The sequence below is a fragment of the Anneissia japonica genome, unplaced genomic scaffold, assembly GCF_011630105.1.
Source record: "Anneissia japonica isolate Jap-2015-1 unplaced genomic scaffold, ASM1163010v1 scaffold288053_len460827_cov147, whole genome shotgun sequence".
Classification (NCBI taxonomy): domain Eukaryota; kingdom Metazoa; phylum Echinodermata; class Crinoidea; order Comatulida; family Comatulidae; genus Anneissia; species Anneissia japonica.
Window position 1 is genome coordinate 404011 of NW_022725151.1, and position 22356 is coordinate 426366.

At 33.3% G+C, this 22356-nt stretch overlaps 1 protein-coding gene across 2 annotated transcripts in view; it reads right to left on the minus strand.

The window, feature by feature from the left end:
* Positions 1 to 643: 643 nt before the first annotated feature.
* The window catches only part of LOC117112662 (oxysterol-binding protein-related protein 9-like), a 31419-nt gene continuing 9706 nt past the window's right edge, over positions 644 to 22356 (minus strand). For both annotated transcript variants that reach the window (XM_033255770.1, XM_033255771.1), the window contains 14 exons: positions 20136 to 20309; positions 18947 to 18997; positions 15838 to 15937; positions 14952 to 15117; positions 14487 to 14584; positions 12572 to 12734; positions 11885 to 12053; positions 11301 to 11388; positions 10859 to 10969; positions 9758 to 9962; positions 7837 to 7918; positions 6624 to 6718; positions 5647 to 5782; positions 644 to 4876 (listed from right to left, as the gene is read on the minus strand). In XM_033255770.1, coding sequence (XP_033111661.1) covers positions 4790 to 4876; positions 5647 to 5782; positions 6624 to 6718; positions 7837 to 7918; positions 9758 to 9962; positions 10859 to 10969; positions 11301 to 11388; positions 11885 to 12053; positions 12572 to 12734; positions 14487 to 14584; positions 14952 to 15117; positions 15838 to 15937; positions 18947 to 18997; positions 20136 to 20309 — 1725 coding nt within the window. In that variant the 3' untranslated portion in view covers positions 644 to 4789. The remainder of the gene's footprint in view (positions 4877 to 5646; positions 5783 to 6623; positions 6719 to 7836; positions 7919 to 9757; positions 9963 to 10858; positions 10970 to 11300; positions 11389 to 11884; positions 12054 to 12571; positions 12735 to 14486; positions 14585 to 14951; positions 15118 to 15837; positions 15938 to 18946; positions 18998 to 20135; positions 20310 to 22356) is intronic.

A 22356-nucleotide genomic window follows, 5' to 3' on the forward strand; every position in this document is an offset into this window, starting at 1 on the left:
CCCCCCCCCCGAGAAAAAGCACAATTTGTCGGGGAGAAAAATTTATTTTATGTATTTTCTACATATTAATAAACTCTAAAATCATTAAATAAGCCTTTGAAACCCCTAAATTGTCAATATTTTCGGGGGCTTCGCCCCTGGACCACTTTCAAAATCTTTTAGTAGAAGCTCGACCACGCCCACTTTGCTTTCGTCTGGGAAATCTGGCCCCTCGTCGGAGGCATAGGCTCCTTCGTCTGGGACCTCGGCCGCCCCCCCCCCCCCCACGCCGTCAGGAAAATCATGGCGCCATCCCTGCTTGTAACAATTAACATTTACTAAGCACTGCCAGAAATTAAGGTGTTAAAAACTTAAACTCACAAATTCTTAACCATATTGTATATTATGTTCAAGGATAATTGGTAAAGTGTTGTCTTCGTATATTTTTTCCACAATCTGTGATTCAGTTGATAATTACTGTTCCTCACTCACTGAGCAATTCTAAGATGATTAAAATAGTTTTTCTAGATATTTTGTCGCAGTATATAAACTTTATATGACTCATGGATAATTAAAGGAATCAAGCGCACTTTTAAAATAGTATAAAGTTCAGAAAAATACAGAAAATAAAACAATCGAAACTTAATTAATATAATATCGAACATTTTTGATTTAATATTTGTTTATTTTATTTCATTTTTTTTTATTTCAGTTCAACATTTGCATGAAGTAAGAACTCGCTCAAACTTACAAACCAAATCACCATCTATTATTTGTGTTCTTGGCCGTGTTGATATTCTGATTATACCAATATACTGTATTAACATAGTACCACAATTTCTGTCTCCCACCCCGCACACTTTCGTTTAACATACAACTGCAGCAGAAATTTATGAATTAAAGCTGACATTCTACACAGCATAAAACACCATTCAAATTCTAAAACTCGGGAACGACATCATTCATAGGCTAATTAAGGCAGTGCTAAATTGAAATAACATCACGATGTGTACGTACCTGGAAATTTACAGTTGTAAGCACAATCAATGAGTATAGAATTGCAAGAGGTCCAACTGCTCTGATTTTGTATGCACAGAATGAAACCTTAAAAATTGTACTACCACGAGATAGGGGGCGCCTTATTACAATTCAAATAGAGTTGAAAACTCGCCTTTTAGAGTACGCCCTCAAGTTCGTGGTATACTTTTTTGAAATAGGATTACGTTTCTACAATACCTCGAGAGTCGGACCTCTAACAGTTCAATACTACTGTATTTGGTACAATGTGATACTGTATTACTCATCTGTCTATTTCTGCAGTAATTGTATGGAATATCAGTCTTAATCTTGTTATCTCATTTTTAATATTGAAACATCAACGCAATTTGCAAGTTCGTAACTCTGTTTTGTTGCATAGTATTTGTATGACAATGATCATACTAAGTGGATGGGGAGCGACTAGGTTTTGAATAACTTTTTTTTTTTTTTTAATTAAAAGTTTTATTTGACAAGGTTATTTGCTGTTACTACTAATTGTCAGGAATTTGATTAAATGATATACCTAAATGCACCCTTTCTTCCCCAATCTCCACCACTGGTAGACATAGTTAATAATTATTAGTCATTAAGATTAAGTTGTCATTATCAGAATATCATCCAAAGTGGAAGAATCTTGATAGAAAACAACTATTATATTTACAAACATACAATAATGTAATATACATTTATAATTAAACATGACTGTTAATACAGTAAACATGTTTTAAACAAGTATATAACATTAACTAAATTCAAATGAATAATCCTTGAGTAGAAATATTAACAAAGAAATTATTAACAACAAAATATACTCCGAAGACAAAATTTAACATATTTTTGGTATTATATAGTTTTGAGGGTGGTAGATTTGATCTAAATAAAATTATTAAAAATGACCTTAAGCGGTGGGTGTTTATCACTATGTTGATTACATTAAATCAAAACAAAAATTAAAAACATAATCTAAGATGTATTACAGGGGTGGTATGGAATTTTAAGAATACTTAAATACATTATACCATAAAGCTTTGTAATAATAACAATAATAGTAAACAAAAGTAAGCAACATGTAAGTATTTTAAAGTAAAATAAAACATTACTAATATATCAATACAAATAAAATAATGAAAAAATAATAATAAAAAAAAATTACAATAACAATTATAAATATAGGTGTCCCTTTCATTAAAGGCCCCTTCAATTAAAGACCACCTCTAATTATTAAACCACTTTTCTGTGGTCCCATATTAACAATTGATGTCTTTTATCTTTCTTATTCTAATTCGAGACCAAACCTGCCACAGACCATGGAAACCCCGGTCACAAAAGTGGTATTTATTGGAGGGAAAACCTGGCTACCACAAGCACCGAAACGCGTTGTAGAATTTGGCATGCTCTTCCATACAACCAACCAACAATTTTTAACTATCACATCTCCAATTTACAATATTTGCAATCTTTACTGTATTCATTGTTTCCCTGAATTTATATGGCCATATCACCACATGCAGTAAAATACATAGAGGTAAAGTTAGAAAGAATAATAAAAAAAAAAAATTGCAGGGACCCTTGCAAGCCAGAAGCGTACACTGCACCCATGGTTCTAATTTCTTATCTGACAAGAATTCAACCAAGCAAAACACTGGGCGACGTGAGTCTCAACCAGCACATTAAGCAGTTACGCCTGTAGTTGGCAGCGTCACTGCCTTGCTGCTTGGTCAGTCGACTCGCGGAATTCAAAATCTCATTGAAGTTTACAAGATCAAGTCTGGCTTAGAAAATTTGTTTTACTCTACCTGTAACCCTAACAAACATACAAACATGGAAGAATACATGGACTCCTTGGCAGAGGTAATAATGTCAGTCCTCAATAATAAAATTAATAAAAGTGCACAGCGCAGACAATTGCTCCAGTGCTCTTAATATTTACCAATCACTGGTACTAGAAAACACACACACTCAGCTACCTGAGAGTGTATGATAGATATGAACAATAACAATTATGCGATAAATTATATATCTACATGTAATTAAATAAATTTCTATGATAGTTTTTTTTTTTAATTGTATTTTAATATTTATAATATTTGATGGTGATATATGATCAAGGGAATACATATAACTATAATGTCATACTTTTTGTTTTACAGTAAAATCATGCTCCAGAGGGAAAGAAAAAATTGTTGATATTTTTTCTAAGACACAAAAAGCATATTTGACAAAGAACTTAGAAGCAGTTAATGAGACACAGATTTTTAGAATATTTAAATAACTGGGGGTAAATATCCTTTTCCACCGATTTCTACAACATTATTAATTTTCTTTTCCTATGGAGCTTGGCTTTAACAGTCTTTTACCAAAAAAACATTAGGCTTAATAATTAATTCAAATAAGGTTTAACTCTCTCAGTTTGGATGGGAGGCTCCCATATATCACCTACGGTTTTTTTTGTTGTTTTTTTTCTTATTCCACTCTTTTTTTGAATATTCCACTCTTTTGTGATATCTCCAAGGTTTTTTGAATATTCCACTCTTTTGTGATATCTCCAAGGTTCTAAAAAACCTATTCCCAGTTAATTTTAAGAGTTTTCATAAATTTAACATACTTAATCATGAAAAATTGTCTTTAAGTTCAGAGTGTTGTCATTATTATAATAGGTCTACATTGAAAAAAAATTTTCTGCAAGTACTATTGTTTGGTCTTCTAGGGATGCAATTCTTTAAATTTTTCAAGGTCAGCCACAATGAAAGTGAGACTAACCTGGATTTAGACTCTTATTCAGACTGCTTATTTACTGATTAATCAGTTTGGCAAAGCTCTAAAAGGTGTCAATTTGGGTTTATTTGATTCTTACTCCATTAACAGAGTGAGAAGAAATACATTTTCATTTTATTCTGGAACAATAATAATAAAAATAAGAATATCAATTCAAATAATAATAAAAATTAATATTAGTTTGAAATTATTGTCAGGGAACTGTTGAAATACAGAACTCAAAAGATTAATTATTTCCTGAAAAAATGCCAGAAGGCCTGAAGGGTCTGACAATTAACTTCTATTTTAAAGGAAATAATGGCTCCTATGAATTCATTTTTCCAATCAGTACCTGAAATAATTTGACATTAATTGCTTTATTTATAACTCAATCATCTAGCCTAGGTATAGGCATAGGCTTCTAGGTCTAGGCTTCAATTGTTTTCCCCAACACTGTAATAAGGTTTGCTCGTGGCATTTGGCTGTGCGTAGCAGCAAAATATGCCTAGCAGTGTCAGTAAACGGCTTCATTTGTGTTAGTCACACACAAGCCACAAAAACGCCAAAAAATCTGCATATCACTGTAGAAAAACTACTACCCACTCAGTGATAAGTAAACTATGTAAAACTACAGTAAAAAGGTGTCATAATTAATGCGATGTCACATCTACATCTATTAATATATTTCGAACCATATTCAATGGACGGTGAATTTTTCATCAACTGGTGATTATTTGAAACTTAAAATGGAAGCTGATTACTTTATAAACCAGGTAATCAGAAGCAATAAAGAATTGGCCACTTCCATTCCTAATTTTGGGGTATTACGATTTACATATTCAAGGGGACAACTTAAACATGATAAGCTGATGCTCTCTTTAAAAATCAGGACAGTACATGCTCAAAGATTGAAGAGCTCAAGGTGGTCTCAGCTCACTATAAAAACCAGGACGTTACAATGTACATACTTCAGGTGCGATGGACTTAAGATAACTGGTGCTCACTAAATATACCTACTTCAGGAAGCAGACTCTTCTTTGTTTACTAATAGTCTTGATTGAAGGCGATGATTGTATGCAAAAATTTCACCATCTTCATGAAAATGCTGTGGAAATTAAGATGTATACGTGAAAATTTACATAAAATTTACATTCTTCAATACTTATTACATGTATAGGTAAAAAATATTGAAAGGGTATAAAACATTGGGTTTAAAATTAATACTCAATTATTTTTTTTTTTACCAAATTGTATTGATATTAATACAAACAATTAGAAAGTATAATGACAATAAATTGTCAAATAACGATTAAAAAAACTTGGTAAAATGCACACTTAGAAATTTGTAAAGATAAAAGACAACACATGATTAAACAACAATAAAATGCGCTCAATAAAAAATATGATATAATAAAAAAAATATGAACATGACAAAAAAAACCATTAAAATAACAATATGCCTACTGCAAATTAAGAATATTTTGATGCGTCAAATATTTTGTACATCATTTTGTTTTCCTTTTCTTACTAACATTTGAGCAATTGTATGTCAAGGGCAAATAACGTGAATTATGACCTATGAACTATATGAAGCCAAGAAATCTACATCGACTGTCATCAACGGACGAGCTTCCATGAAGCAGGCTGTGCGACAAGGTGGGTGTTATACAATGACAATTTTCTAAAAGTCTGTCACCAACACTTATCAGATGACATCATATTGTCAAAAGCACTGTCAGAAAGTGAAGATGGATTAATCCGCTGTAGGACGTACAGCATACTATGTCCCCAGCGTAAGTCACATTTTTATTCGCTTCACCACAAGAATCATGCTTACAATCGTTGAAATGAAGTTATCACATTCACAATACCAACCTTATGTTTCCACACAGTACCCGTTTCTTTCCGTTCTTTCGCCTCATCTCTCTGCCTCTGTTCAAGGAATCGTTTACCTTCCGTTGCCTTCTCCATGTCTTTTGCTTTAAGATGAAACGTCACATCCTTCCATAACCTGACAGTGATGAATATCATATTACAAGAATTTAATAATAATAATAATAATAATAATACCAGTTTGTAAAAGTTAAAATTTATTACTCTATACAACAAACAATATTGTAACTTGGTCTTATATCTCATATGTGCTTGTTTACAAACTAAGCCACAGGACTCATCCCAGCCTTGCTGTGCAGGTTGAGTTGTGAACCCTCTAAAGTATTGTACAGTCTGGCATAAACACCAAGGAATGAAACCTAAACACCAGCCCACCAGCTCAGAGTCCAGGACTCCACATTAACTTACCTCCACATTCTAGGGCGTTTAGTATCAGTTGATTTTATGTAATGCAAGGAGAATTCTGCGTGTAATGGACTATTTCGCTAAGCAGCATTCCCGTGGATATTGTTGATAAGGTACACAAAACAATAGCGTAAATGTATGTAAACATGTGTGACGAAAGAAAAATATGTTTATTAGTAGGAAACGTGCATATGCCAGGTGCTGTTCTGATTGGTCAGTTAAGTATGATTGACGGTCAAGAAAGGTTCATTAGGGAGCTTTCGATTTGTGCGACGACGCTAGAATGGAATCACTCATGCGTGACCGTCCTACCTGGTGCTGTACGTTATCTGCATACGCAGATTTGGCCAAATTGCATTCCAGAATCTACTCGACGAGGTGACCTTAACTTTCTAGCATGCGTTGATGACTTTTCGTGACGTCATTACGTTCTACGTCCTACCGTCGTCGTGCAATCGAAAGCTTCCTATTACTCATGTGAGTCAACTAAACTCAAGTCAGCATATTATTAAATTGTTTCTAGTTAATACAGTCATTATACTTTTTTTACTTACCTTCTAGATTCGTACTCTCCTTGGCTACTCATTGGCTTCACTTTCTTCTTAATAATCTTCATAGATTTAGTATCAACAAAAGGCTCTTCATATTTCTAGGGAAAAAAAATAATTTATTGTAAATAAGCTGCAATTGCACTGGGCTTAAAAAAGAGATCGTGAGTATCTACTCGGTAAATCTTACCGCTGTCTGTACCAAGTATTAATGCGAGAAATAGTAAAAATAATCGAGCCATCACAATTAACTACTGAAGACGCTAATCTGTGACAACATCTATTGATCTGGCCAGTTTTACTGTGCACAATCAACCTGTTTAAATTTAACTGGTAGGCTTTTCTGACAGTTGAGTTTCCTGGGCTATTCGTACGGGACTATTATTGTAAAACTAATCAGCGTTTCGGTTAGTTTTACCAAGGAAGTACAGTGCATTGTTAGCCCAGTACAGTATTTACATATGTAGAACTATACACTGAATGTGTCAAAAGAACCTGGAACCTTTTACAATGTCTTGAATTTTGTATTTTTAACGTAAATTATATATAAATGTTTGCACATGTAATTTCTTCAACAATGTTTGTTTTCAGATACAAAAAAATTTAAGTATGATAACATGGGTTATAAAACAGTGGTATATCTAACCAAGGCAATGTGCAATGTAACTGAAGAATGACCTACTGTATAATGTACATCAAAGAATACATTTCAACTTTCATACCCTTTTTACACTGCAAGCCAAATTTCCAGTAGCCGGACTAGAAACTCTAGTGTTGTGGTTTTTTAAACGGCAAAAATTATGACTTGGGTTGCCAAACATTTAGGCGTCGATGTGCAGGGTGCATTCATTGTTGGACAACCCGGGTACATGCCAGAGTTGCTAGTGTGAACAACATTTGATGCAAATTAGGCATAGTTTAAGTTAAATTTGTTTTATATTGTTGATGTTGTGTCTGATGTTTCTTGTGAATTTTTATTATAAACTGCCAATTATTTATTAATTTGTTTATTTATCTATTTGTAGTTGGACCCCATTGGAATAAGTTTTCTTAACTTTATGGGTTATCCATGGCATCCTTTTCTTTATTCCTTTATTCATGTGGGAGATGCTGAATAAAACAAAACAAGACAAAAACAATTAAAATGCATCCGTATCATTCCGGAATTATCGCATGTGACCTTGGCAGTGTAAAAAGGGTCTTAATAATAGGAACTTACCCCATTGGGGCCTTTAGAACACATGACACCATTCCATTCCCCTTGTACTGATAAAATAGGTTTCTTAGGGTCTGACACATGACTGAACAAAGAAAGAAAGTTGCACATTGTTATACAATGCCATTAAGTATTTCTCCTCTCATTTTTCTTATCCTTTAAATCAGAAAAATTATTGACATGCATAAGGTTAGCTCAGCCCTACACAAAACCAATAATGAATAAATCATGGTCGTCAATGACCCTGTGTATTGCAGAATATTATTTTTACATTGTATAGTTCATTCAATAAGCATAAAGAATGTAAAGTGATTTAATAAAACTTGCATGGACTTTTTTCCTGCTTAAAAGCCTACTTTAACAGATGTCTTTCTGTCAGTTATTACAATTTCATTTGGTTGTCTTGATATTATTGGAATTTATTGACTGATCAAAGGAAAATAATACTGTCAAAAAAAAATTACTAAATAGTAATACAGTTCGCCTCCAAATCAAGTTCAACTTTGGAACCAAAAAATTTGGGGTGGTCTTCGGGGTTCGGTCTTTATTTAGAGGGTGAGCAATTGTATTCAAAGATTAAAGATTTTTATTTGGTTCTTTGAAAAAATGGTATAAAATTAGAGTTTCAGAATTAAAGGGGTCTCGAATTAGAGGTTGCACTGTATTTAGAATCTGGTGATTAGTAAAATTCCTTAATAACTAAAATGTTTTAAAATTGATTTGCTTTAGTTACACCAATATGGTGAAGTTCTACTATCAAAGATAATGTAGTTATTAATACGTACACAACTTCAGCTGAAATTCTATGTCTCTTTCCACCGTAAAAAGGTTTAGTGTGAAATGTTATATTCGCTGAGAATCCTGTTTTATTGCATACGATTTGACCTTTGCCACCCATTTCAAACCAGGGCACGGTCAGGATGGATCGGCCATAGCCACTAGGGAAAGTCAAGAAGTAGTCTTCCTCATGTTTCAGGTCAGATGCACAAGCTAAGAAAAAAATACATTACATTATAAAAACATGATTATAAAATGCATGACACAAAAACAGAATATATTAGTCACTGGCTTCTTATAGGAGATAGAATACTGTACAACCCCCTCCTCAGCCTCCTGCACCAACAAAAAATCTTGGATCTGGCTCTGTGAGATCCTGTTTTATATCTCAGCTCAAAAAAGAGCCAGTAAAATCATTCTCGGTAAAAGTTACAATTGTTACATTATCATTATTAGAGCTTGATAAACACTCTGTTAGAAAAGAAAAATAATTTTTTTTAAATTCTCAAAGTAGTTCAACACCAGGAGCAATACTTGGCACAAGAATGTGTAATATGGGGGAATATAAGTTAGAATACCAAGTTTGACCTTGATAGCTATTACCAATCCTGAGTTATAAGCTTCCAAAGTTTGAGGAAATTGCATTTGCGCATCTTGAAGAGCCACGCCCCTTTTTTGGGGCATCAATATCTCGGAAACTACATATCCAGTAGGGCTAATCTTTTGTGTACGTTGATTTTTCATATAGTGGATCATTTTTAAGAAGTTTCATAAAAATCGGAGACGGTCAACCTGGGACCTCTGGTTGATTTGACACGGAATTACCCAAATAGTAATACAGTTCGCCTCCAAATCAAGTTCACCTTTGGAACCAAAAAATTTGGGGTGGTCTTCGGGGTTCGGTCTCTATTTAGAGGGTGAGCAATTGTATTCAAAGATTAAAGATTTTTATTTGGTTCTTTGAAAAAATGGTATAAAATTAGAGTTTCAGAATTAGAGGGGTCTCGAATTAGAGGTTGCACTGTATTTAGAATCTGGTGATTGGTAAAATTCCTTAATAACTAAAATTTTTAAAAATTGATTTGCTTTAGTTACACCAATATGGTGAAGTTATACTATCAAAGATAACGTAGTTATTAATACATACACAACTTCAGCTGAAATTCTATGTCTCTTTCCACCGTAAAAAGGTTTAGTGTGAAATGTTATATTCGCTGAGAATCCTGTTTTATTGCATACGATTTGACCTTTGCCACCCATTTCAAACCAGGGCACGGTCAGGATGGATCGGCCATAGCCACTAGGGAAAGTCAAGAAGTAGTCTTCCTCATGTTTCAGGTCAGATGCACAAGCTAAGAAAAAAATACATTACATTATAAAAACATGATTATAAAATGCATGACACAAAAACAGAATATATTAGTCACTGGCTTCTTATAGGAGATAGAATACTGTACAACCCCCTCCTCAGCCTCCTGCACCAACAAAAAATCTTGGATCTGGCTCTGTGAGATCCTGTTTTATATCTCAGCTCAAAAAAGAGCCAGTAAAATCATTCTCGGTAAAAGTTACAATTGTTACATTATCATTATTAGAGCTTGATAAACACTCTGTTAGAAAAGAAAAATAATTTTTTTTAAATTCTCAAAGTAGTTCAACACCAGGAGCAATACTTGGCACAAGAGTGAATTCAATCCAAGGCAAGTCTAATGGCCGAGCAATGAAGGAAGGGGCTTCGAAAGCTATAGCTATAATATCGTCACTCGTTTTGAGTGGCATACCGGCCTTTGGTTTTGGTGGTGGAGTAAGTCTTCTCAGATAAGGACTGTAAACCGTAGGCCAGTGTAGACAATTGGTTCATGTGCACTTTAAAGGAACCAAGTACATCATTCGAGATGAGTAGGGGGGATACACCGGTGTACTGATCAACACAGCCCCTGCTACCCTGGGGATATGGTCCATTGTAGGATGTACCCAAATAGTCGCTCCTTAGAAAGAGTAACAATCATTCTGAATATGAATGTAATATTGAAAGATTTGAGCATTTTTATTGTTAATGTTATTGTTCTTCATGCTTTAACTCAATTGCAATGTTTAAGCTTTTTCAATTGCCTTTGCGTTGGTAATTTAAAAACAAAACTCAGTTCCTACTGCTGTTCTTTGATTGAATAATTATACCATTTATCTATTTTTGTATTGCAAATAAATTTTATATTATGTATTTTTATAAATAAAAAGTATACATTACCTTGCCCGATCATATCAACGCCTATTGATAATCCTAAGAACTTTGACTTAGTCCATAGATGTGCATTGAAAGCCATTTTTGTGTTATAACATTCAGCATAGAATGCAGATACTAGAGAGAATAAAACAAAAATCTAAATCTAAACAAGAAAAGAGCAAAACAATTGTTTAATGAAATGAGAAGATACCATTCAAAAATATGTGGAATTGGTGCCCAGATATTTGGATTGGATTGTCGATTAGATTTCTTTGTGTGAAATACGCAAACAATCCCTTTTAAGTCTGAAGACATAATATTTCCAATGAGGTGCTTCTAGTATTCTAGTATTGAGTTAAGGAGTATACTTTGGAACTGACTGGGGGGAAACGATGTTCCCCCTCAAACCAACGCAAACCACTATTATACACCAAGGTTGACATGTAAATTAACGTAAGATACTTACTTGGAGGATGATGGGATACTTGTTCTGCAATGAAAGTTACACTGTCTTTTGGAGCCCAGGGTAAAGGGCCATCTGTTGTTAAGTCATTCTATGGGTGAAAAAAAAAATCAGAGTAACCATTAGATAGGCTATCTTCATCAGACTTCTACAATAGATACCTTGTTCGAAGCAATAATTCATACTGTCTTTTTTACCAGTACCGCTTGTTTGATATTAATTGGCGGGAAATTTACCTTATAGGATAGTCCTATAAATCCTATGATTTATAGCACAATCCTCACAAGTTATATCAATATTTGACTGTCACAATCTGTTTTGCACACACACTATAAAGAATCCAATGTGCACAGCCCTATGATACTTTGAGCACAACAGTAGTATAAACCAAGATATATACAATACCATGACACTTTAACATGCAGTACAATTTGATTAAGCAATCTCATATTAATTGCTTACATATATGTCAAAGGTCAATGCAAAGGAACCAACAAATCATAAGGCATACTAAACACTACAAGAATGGTTTACTCCATAATGTTTTGCATACAGTATAAAGCAAGCATAATGCAGCCGTACTTTACCTGATCTGTATTTTCGGGATCCACATCCCAATAACAGAGAAACGTCTCTCCAATGATTGGATTGTAGGGCTTCTTAGCGACTGAGCCCTTGCGTCCGGCTGATAAGGCAGATAGGTACCATCGTAACACTTGAAACATTCTATCCTTAGGGTCATCTATAGAGGAAATACTAAATGAAAAACAAAGAGTAGCGTTATGGAATACACACGGAATGGATATATTAACAATAATTACAAGCGATACACTTACTGTAGTTGGTGCTGTGATTAAGAATTAAAATGATTAAGTGATCCATCCAAAACTACCAAATATTACCGTCGCTGCTGTCATCGTCACTAACCAAGGAAGAGCCCAAAACGCCATTTTTCTACTTTAATAAATGTGACCGACTCTGGCAAAACCAGGCGCTTGTCGGCAAAAGAGATAGTCTTCAGTCATTTAACATTCCCATGTAGTCTATTAATACATGTTGGACCGAAAATATAAATTATCGTATCTTTGCCATTTGTAATCCGATTTTAAAAATTGTTGCGTCATTTCTTAGCTTTTAACATCTAGATTCCAAAGACCTAATAATCTCATTTCCTATTCCGACCATCTGAACTTGATTTCTAAATACATTTTTGGGACCTTTTAAAAATAAATAAAATTTTCTTATAAAAAGGAAAACAAAATCTGTTTACTTACGTTGAGAATAGATCTGCGTGCGCAAAGAAATCTGCATACATCTCTAAAGTTGACCTCGTCTCTAATATGAAAGTTGGAAGCACGACTTTGGTTAGGTCCATCCCAAGGCGTACTTGGGACAGGAGGTGCGTGATGACACTCCCATGCTTTTCACAATCAATCACTATAAGAGAACAAAGGTAACGTATCATGAAAAACTGTTTGCAGTGGCGGATTCAAGGGGGGGGGGCCAAGCTGGTCCACCCCTCTCCCCCCCCCACTCTGCCCTAAATTATTCAAATTTTTTTTTTAATTGAGAAAAAAAGAAAATTCTACGCAAATTTTTTGTCTGAGTGCCAGCCGGCCCTGGGCCCCTCCCCCACCCCCTAACATTTTCAAAATAAAAAAAAAATTGAGAAAAAAAGAAAATTCTACTTAAATTTTGAGTCTAAGAGTGCCATTTCCCCAAATCTAAAGGTGCCATAATCATAAATTTTCTTCCATAGGCCTTTCATCTGTGAAAGTCCCTCTCTGGGCCCCCTCTATTTCAAATTCCTGGATCTGCCACTGGTTTGTTTTACAAACTTGTTTTTGGGGCCAGTAAGGTATAATACTTTGCTGTTCTTTTCTCTCGTGCGCAGTGTAAACATGTCCATTTTTATGTATGCATCCATCTGTCCAAATTGATAGTTCCATTTGATTTTTGTAAAACGTACAGTATTTTTCGTCGATTGTTGTAGAGTTGTTTGAGGTGGTCATCTTTTCTAAATTCACCCACCCACCCTTCTCATCTTTACATGTGTCCAGTAGGCGGGTTTTTTCTTGTCACCAACCTTGCATTTTCCAATTTCCCCTGTTCCAATTTTGGGATCATCACATCTTTTAGTACTTCGCTTCAGGCCAATCTTGTGTGCCCATATCGCTAAACAATTCTTTCACCTTTCATTTGGAATGTTATACCATACAGACATAAAAAACATGATAATAGATGAAAAACAACAGCAATATATAACGACATCAACCATCTTTTTTTAAATGGAATTCAACCATAAAGAATTGAGACATTTGTAGATAATAGTTTCTGTATGAAACTCTATAAAAAAATTCCAAACATTATCATTAATATTATTATCTACAATTATAAATAAAATAACTTACGTATTAAAGCTTATATACTGGCATAATCCAGGAATTCAAACAGAGGTGGCCTAGGGGGGATATTTTATAAATATGGGGGTCTAGACCACGTAAGCCTTAACTTAGTTGGGGCTGAGGTCCGAAATCCCCGGGCTAAGACACCTTCATGACATGTCTGGAAAAGGCACTCTCAAACTTAAATTTATTTTCCTCTACTATTGGTTTTCTAAACCATCCAACTGGGTCTCTACTTGAATCTGCCACTGATGTAATCTTTTCAGAAATCATGAGGGCTACCTATAAGATTGACATAAGATTGGTAGAAACAAACTCTAAATATATACTTGATTTATATTTCAAACTATATTTTTTCATCTTCAGGAAAAAAAGGTCAACAAGTAAAGTTAGAATCATAAAATCACTATTCGGTATTCAGTATAATTTATTGTCATTAGCAGGGGCGGATCCAGAGATGTCCAAAAGGGGGGGCCGAAATTTGGGCCGATCGAGACAACACTGGAATAGGAGGTCCGGGGGCATGCCCCCGCGAATTTCTGTGTTTTAGACGCCCGAAAATAACATTTGAGGCGTTTTGGGCTATCGTTTTTTTCTTTTTCTTTCTTTTTTTTTCTTTTTTTTAACCTCTCAAAAGGGGGGGGGCCGGGGCCGGGCCGGCCCCCTGACCCTAAATCCGCCCCTGATTAGTAATTCATATGACAGTAATAACTAGACATAAAAATATAGGCTTGCATTGCATTCTTTGGAATACATATGAAATCTGTTTGTGTAGAATATTTACCATCATCTTCATCTTCGGATTCATCGTATCTTGAGAAAGACTCGGCTCTCTCCTTTTCAGCACCGTTCACTTTCTTCGATACATCTTTATTGTCATCACTATGAGAATAAAAAATATCATCACCATCACAAAAAAATAAATATTAATTTTTATAAGGCATATAAAACTAACCACCTTTATAAAGGTTTGCGGGTGGTTGCACCTACTAATGATAAAAATAACTTGATGAGAAAGAATAACAAAAGAAGAGAGTTTGAGAATATTTAGGGGAAAACAAACAAATATAAATGTATTGAAAAAAGACAAAAAGAAATGGATATGTCATAATAAGACATGATAACCATTGAAAAGAAAAGAAACTTACGGAAGAAAGAGCATTAAGCGAAATTGTCCAAATTATCAAATTTGATTCTACAAAACTTCAACAAAATCTAATTAAACGATTATTATAAAACAAATTCATACCTTTGATATTCATCAACGTCAAAAAATTCTTCATCCTCACTACTTGAGTAGGATACAGTGGGGATGGGGTCATTTCGTAGTTGCGCTCTAATCGGTGATTCAACGCCAGTTTGTTCTGTTGAAACAGGTGGCTTGGTGGTAGATTCATTATGATTGGTAGTTACAACTGAGGGAAGTGAGAGAAAAACACTTCAATAAAATAGATAAATCATTTTCATCATTTATATCAGCTATACACCATTTTCACTAAATTTGGAAATGAAATTATCTGAAAACCTGGCAACTACAGTACCACTGGGGGGGGGACATCAAGAGGCCATAGAATTTCGCTTTACGTAGTTTTGCTCTACATAGTGTTCATCTGTGCTCTGTGACTGGTGCACAACCTTGCTGTTGTAGAGGCCTAGGCTAGTCTTTGAAAACAAAATGCCAAAACAAAAAAAAAGGAAGTAGGGGCACATAAAACCTGCAGTGTTTTTGAATGTCGAAGTACTCATAAGGAGATATGTGTCTGGAAAAACGAAATATGCTCAGGCTAGGCTGCTGAATGTCCCCCAGTGAAAGGTTGCGAGACGTTGGTGGCACCGTTTTTAAAATAGACCCGATAAAATGGTGTATATTTATAGAGGGTTTACCCTTCCAACTTTTCTGATATTCAGGGTCCCTCTTGAATATATGAAATTGAAAAAATAATACGATGCTTTATAAACTCATTTCGAGGCTTAGGCAGTAGAGATGCATGTTAATCATGAGATAAAAAACCTGTGCTGTTACATGATTTGAACCCACGACCTTGAGGTCGCAATGGAAGCATTTTAACCACCAAGCCACAACTCCACATACTACAGATAAAGTGCTGGTACAGAGATATCATATTTTTGCTCACCTAAATTTGTAGGCCGTGGCATGGAGCCTTGTTCAGCTGACGTTCCAGATTCCCCTTCTCGATCACCCTGGATTATACCATTAATGGGATAGAGGGATGTCTAGAAAAACAGTGATAAAATATCACACAGTATTATCATATTTTCAATCAATCAATCAATCTTTATTTTCCATCGTCAATAAAATAACAAATTAAGATGGAGGAATTACAACAAAGGCAAGGCCTGACAATGTGTTGTATCACCTTAACCAAAAGACAATCATAATATAGAATATTAAAAAACATTAAAAATACACAAAAATCAAAACAAATTACGTTACGGTAGATACAGAGACCCACCCATTCATATGAAATTTTAAACAATCAATCAATAAATAAGAACACTAATGAAATATATCAAACACATAAAAAGAAAATGGAAGGAACATGTAAATAAAACTGATACATGGAGTAAAAACTACTTTGTTCTAGAAATTTAATAAATATCAGCGACAAATGAGGAAAAATTAGACAAAAAATAATTTTGCAAAAGGGTACGTTAAGTTAAAAGGTGTTGGTCCTGTGTACATTATTTCCCATGTGCACGGTAAAGAACATAGTATACTCATCGGAAAAATGTAGGGGCTTGTCTCCCGGTGTACTGCCCGAACACCACCAGAAGGACCCCACTGGAAATAAGTCTTCTTCAGACTTTCTGTGGTCTCTCCAATTTGATAGACATAGCAAAAAATTCAAAAGGATTGAGAGCAAAGAAACAATGATATGTCGTCTGACAAGTTAAAATAAAAATGTGGGGACGGGTGTCCTTATCAGAGACAATGACAATACATAGGTTCACACGAATAGACACCAAGATATTAAAGGTACTCAAAATAGAGAAAGATGAAGAAATAATAGGCCATCTGATATACGATCTCTCTTGTGATATGAAGATGTGCACTTTAAATAATAGTAGCAACCACTTTCAGCCCTATAAAAGTGCCTATCAACAGCAAATTTAGACTGCAGTCATTCCAGTAGGCCTGTAATTAGACAGTTCACACCTAACACGAGCCCCTAGTCTTCCTCTGTGACTTTGTGTCTAGAAAACCAATTCACAAATTATCATTAGCCTAAATTTTCAACCCTGTACTGTACCATCAATCCTGCAAATTTGAACCTATCCATGTTTGGTCTTCATGTCCTGAAACACCAGAATAGCCAGTGATATGACAGGTGGACCTCCTCCAATCTGCAGCTGTCGTGACTCAATGAATATTATCAGATCAGATGATGGCAATCTTTTAAAGTTGCTGGCAGCAATTTGCAATTAATGCAAGATTTAAAACTTGTTAATAATAAATTGAAAATTGGGAAAAATTTCAAAAATAAACATGTCGAGCATTTATTTTAAATTTAAAATTGTGTTTTATATCATTATTATTAAAATATATTTTTGTATGTATTAGAAACAGAATTTATCACAACAGTCCCTCTTAGCATTGAAGAAGTTAGCTAATTCATGATATCTGCTGGTACACAAGTAGATTATTGACCTTTTTCGAAAAGACAAAGAAATATGACAACAGTCACTGTGAACATTTATAACTTAAGTTCAAGTTCAAATTATTTCCATTTGTTTTAAACCAAGAGAAATAAATAGAATAAAGCAGTACATTGTTCTGTCCTGACAGTTACACTGTATGCAGAAAATTTCAGTATTAAACATTTCTTCTTTTTTAGTCAATCATGTATGTTAATTAATATGAACTAAACTAGTCTTTAAGTAAAATAGAATTTAATATTCATTGTTGTACTATCTGTGTTGTTTTGTTTTTGTGTCTACTCCCTGTGTATAAGCCCCCCCCAGGATGCAGTAGGCACTATGTTGTCGCGCAACAGTTGACCTTTCTAATTCCGGTAGAGGTCATGTGTAGGTGGATATGTATCTAAACTTAGGTATGTGTGGACCGTGGTTAGTAACAGAAACAGTTGTCCTGGTAACAGGATAAGGATATCACTGTCATTGTAATGTATGTAATGTATCTAACGCACTTATTCCAACAATAACATGAAGCGCCACTGATAATTACTTCGGTTTTTTAAATGGCGCTATATAAGTTCTTACCTTATTATTATTATCATTATTAACAGGATATACCATGGTGTACTGTTTACAGTAGCGTATCCCGTGTATGCAATGAATAATCAATGCATCAGAGTATAATATCAACACTCCCACTTACTCTCATGATGTTAAACCATTAAAAATATTAACCATTTTCAACATCATCATTTCTACAGAATTAGGCAGTAGACACATGCTCCTGCTGGAAGCATATTTTTGAATCTGGTAGTGTACTGGAGCCTGTGGGTGTATAGGCAGCCTTTTCTACTGGTTGGGAAGTGCAGGCTAAGCCTCAATCAGTTAAAAAATATGAAGTGGCAAATTGTTGTTTTATCCGTTCGCTGGGATAAAAAATAAACAATATTTCCAGAAAAAGCGGCAACGCAGGGGTGAGAAAGAACAAGGGACAGGCATAAGAGCAAAGATACTTTAAAACAATTCATAAATTCTTCAATGATATACCCAAAGAAATGAATAGTTGTTTAATGCTTGTTAATCGATCTCTTATTTTCAATTTTTAACATTATTGTTTAAATTAACACATATATTTTACTAAGATTTTTAGTTTAGATTCAACTTGTTTAGTGGAGTTTTAATTGCTGTTGGTTTCGAACTGAATAAATAAAAAATAAATAAAAATAAACAACACAAACAGTTAAACAATATCCAGATACAAGGGTAATAATACAATGTATAAGAACAAAGTGCATAAAGATAACAAGGGTAAAAAATAGATTAAGAATAAGGGTAAAAACATAGTCGGTATGTTCATTGTTAAATGCACAATGAAGGTAAAGTACAAGGAAGGCAGAACTATTAGGTAAATAAGTAGGAAGAAAAGGGTAACAACATGAGGTCAGGTTGGGAAAGAACATTTACAAAACCAAGGGGAACTCCATGGTTATGGGACAAAGAAAATTGGTAAAAATTAACTATATGTATATCAAAACATGGTAAAATTTAGGATTGTAAACCAGTAACATAACACAAAGGTAGTCCTACCTTGGCTACTTGCAATAATACTATTGCTTGTTTTATGGACTCGATCATACCCTGAAAAGAAAAAAATTTCAAAGAAATACAATACAATACCAGGGAGCACAGTACAGGAATACCTTAAACTACGGTGAGACATTTTTTATACCTTGCTTCACTAACTTTTTTTTTTTTTAAATCAAAGGGTGAAAAAATTGAAAATAAAATTTTGGATTTTCAATCAGCAAACGTAAAGTACGTAAAGTATATCAATAAAAAATGGTTTATTATAAATAAAAACAAGTAATTACTGATTATTAATCAGCAAAGAGTTTTACCAAAAACATCCAGGCGAAGGAGAAAATAAAAATGAAATTTTATTGGTGAATGTAATCAGTGTAGTAATGGGGTGGTTAAATGCTTTAAATTTGTATAATTGGAGAGAAATATTACATATATTTTTGGAGATTTCAAGTCAGCGGCAGGAGTAATAAAAAACTTTTACTTTTCTGAAATTCCCATTTTTTTTTTTTTTTTTTGTGGCAGTGGGTGCACGAATTAACCAAAAATTTATATTTTTATTGGAAATCATCTTTATTCAATTGGCAGACGGTGGATTCGCTAAACAAGGTATAAGAAAAAGTTGTATCTAGGAAATAAATTTGAATTTTAAAAAGATAATTTTCATAAAGTATAAATATTAAATATTTAATAATAATTACATATTAAAGATGTATTGTCCATTGAAAAATGACAAAAAATTAAAATAATAATTTTGAAATTATAACTCGCTCATTTTGCAGTAACATACAAAAAACTTCAGCATAGAAATTATTGAATTTAAAAAAGTGTACCCTGATTTTTTAACTGGATAATTATAATAAAAACAATTAAACAATTCCAGTATTAGAAGTGTTTCTATAATTTTTCGCTGTAAAATTATGGGTAAACTTTTTTTAAACACTATACTAATTTCTATGTTTAAGGTGACAATATGTTACTTCAAATGGGCATGTTAATTTCAAAAATAATTTTTATGATTTTTTTTTTTTTTTTTTTTTTGGATATTTTGCATGGGTAATCAATACATCATTTAACACTCATAATGACAATGAAAAAACAACAACTATATCACAACCTAAAATTTCTAAGTAATAATATCAAATATCAAATTATATAGCATAAAACATGATTATTTTGAGATTAAGTACTGTACCTTAGCTGTAGCTAAAACCTGGTCTTGCTCTGGTCTATCAACTTCTGTAGTTACTCGACTCATCTTAGCTTCAAGGGATTCCGTTTGATTGATGAGAAGCTGTAGGTAGGCATCTGCTTCCGCTAATTTCTTCTCAAAGTCATTAATTGACGGCGTATCCTTTGGCGGTTTGAACTAAATAATAGAAAATAAAAGGTTATTCTTAATGTATTTAATATTAGAATAAATTACAGTTCAGAAAAATTGTTACATTAATTAGATAAATGAAAATGAAAGCCAACCACAGGCATAATGGAGAGCACTCTACAAAGAATTTGTTAAAAATCAAATGGGCATACTTTAGTGAAGAATGTCAGTATTAGTAGCCTTTTAAAACCACACCATCCAGTGAAACTACAGTACCAGCAGTTGACGTAACATTACATTTTATTATGGTGTGTATTCCCGTATAAAAACGACCATATAAAAATACATACAAAGAACTAAAATCATTTGAATCACAATATAATAATCTGATTTAAACGAAACATCATAAAGGGGCATGTGCATTATTTATGCATTATTACACTAATTAGTGTTTTTAATTAGAGAGTATCATAGTACAATTAATTTATTTCGACACTCATGGTATTGTGTGCTGAAATGTATTTCGGTTACAGCTGCAAGGCGATGACGATAATGATGATGTTGGATGATGATAATGATGACAATGACAACTTTTTATTTACATTTTTTAGTTATTACTTTTATTCTGGTGTTTTATTTGACAATAAAAAAAAATATAATTGAAAAGATACTGAAAGTGAAAAACTTAATTAAATCAAGTTTCTAAAATATGTGACTGCAAAAATAATTAAATTACTACCGATCAGCTCAACAAATAACATTAACAAACAATAAAATTTGCTTCTATCAAAATTTGTAGTATTTAAGTTCTCATTTAAAATAAGCAGTTTCTCTTTCTTTTTTATATATAATTTATTACCAGTCTACTTGACTGATTGGGCCACCCTGATTAAAGATTGTGAATAAATAAATAAAACCTGACTATCATTAAATCAAAATACATTAATGACAAAAACAATGAACAGTTTAAGTTTGTAATTTTAAGTTTGATATAATTAAAATGCTATTTACCTACAGTAATCTTGAAGCAAGTGAGTGAGTGGTGATGTGTTTTGCATCGTACTTCATGTTTTATAGCTTAAACTCTAGGACCCCATAATTGGAAGGTTAGCGCCTTAACTTATCTACCAGCTTAACTCAAATATTGCACGCTGTATTTGTACTGACTTTCAAATAGAATAAAACTACTGAACTATATGACATGAAAGTAGAGTCTACCTAGTGTTATTATTAAAATGAAACAACTAATTTAAACAAGTTCAAATCTGAAACATAATTTATTATAATTTTAGTGTTTATCATTAGTGGAGTTTCACAATTCCAAAGGGTATTGTATCATATCATGTGAGTTATCATTATTCATTGCATTCGTAATACATATGACCTGGAATGGGAAAATCCAAAGAGAATATCCTGGCTCTATCCCATATAGCTTGTAGAGCATCCAAGTCGAAACTAAATGCTTGTTTTAAAAAATGTAAATTATGTTTTAACTTACTAGTAAACGTGTTTTATCCATTTGTGTATCTAGGGGAGGTTGCGGGGGAAGTGAATGCCATTAGCAGTGTTACCCCACTATCTTCTTTTCTTAATCTACCAGCAGTCGATGTAACATTATATTTTACTGTATATAGTGTGTATTCTTGTATAAATACGATCATATAAAAATACATACAAAGAGCTGAAATAATTTGAATCACAACATACCGTAATAATAATATGTCATAAACAGCAAGAATGTGCATTATGCTAATTAGCGTTTTTAATTAGAGAGTTTTATAGTTTAATTAATTTACGTGGACTCTCACGGTCATGTGGTGAAATGTATTGTGGTGAAATTTTTTTTAAATCTATTTTATTGCACAAACTAAACTTATATACAGTATCTATACATCATTCTATGCTGTTATTTTCCACATTTTCAATAACAACACTTTTTAAGGATTTCATGATAGTTTCTAATTGAGAAATGATCAAAATCATAAACTTTGCAGGCTGATTCCTCATATATTGTTTTTTAAACAGTTGTACAGTATGTTTAAACGCTTTTAACTTCATAAGGAATTGTCAGATTTAAATGATTATTTTATCATTT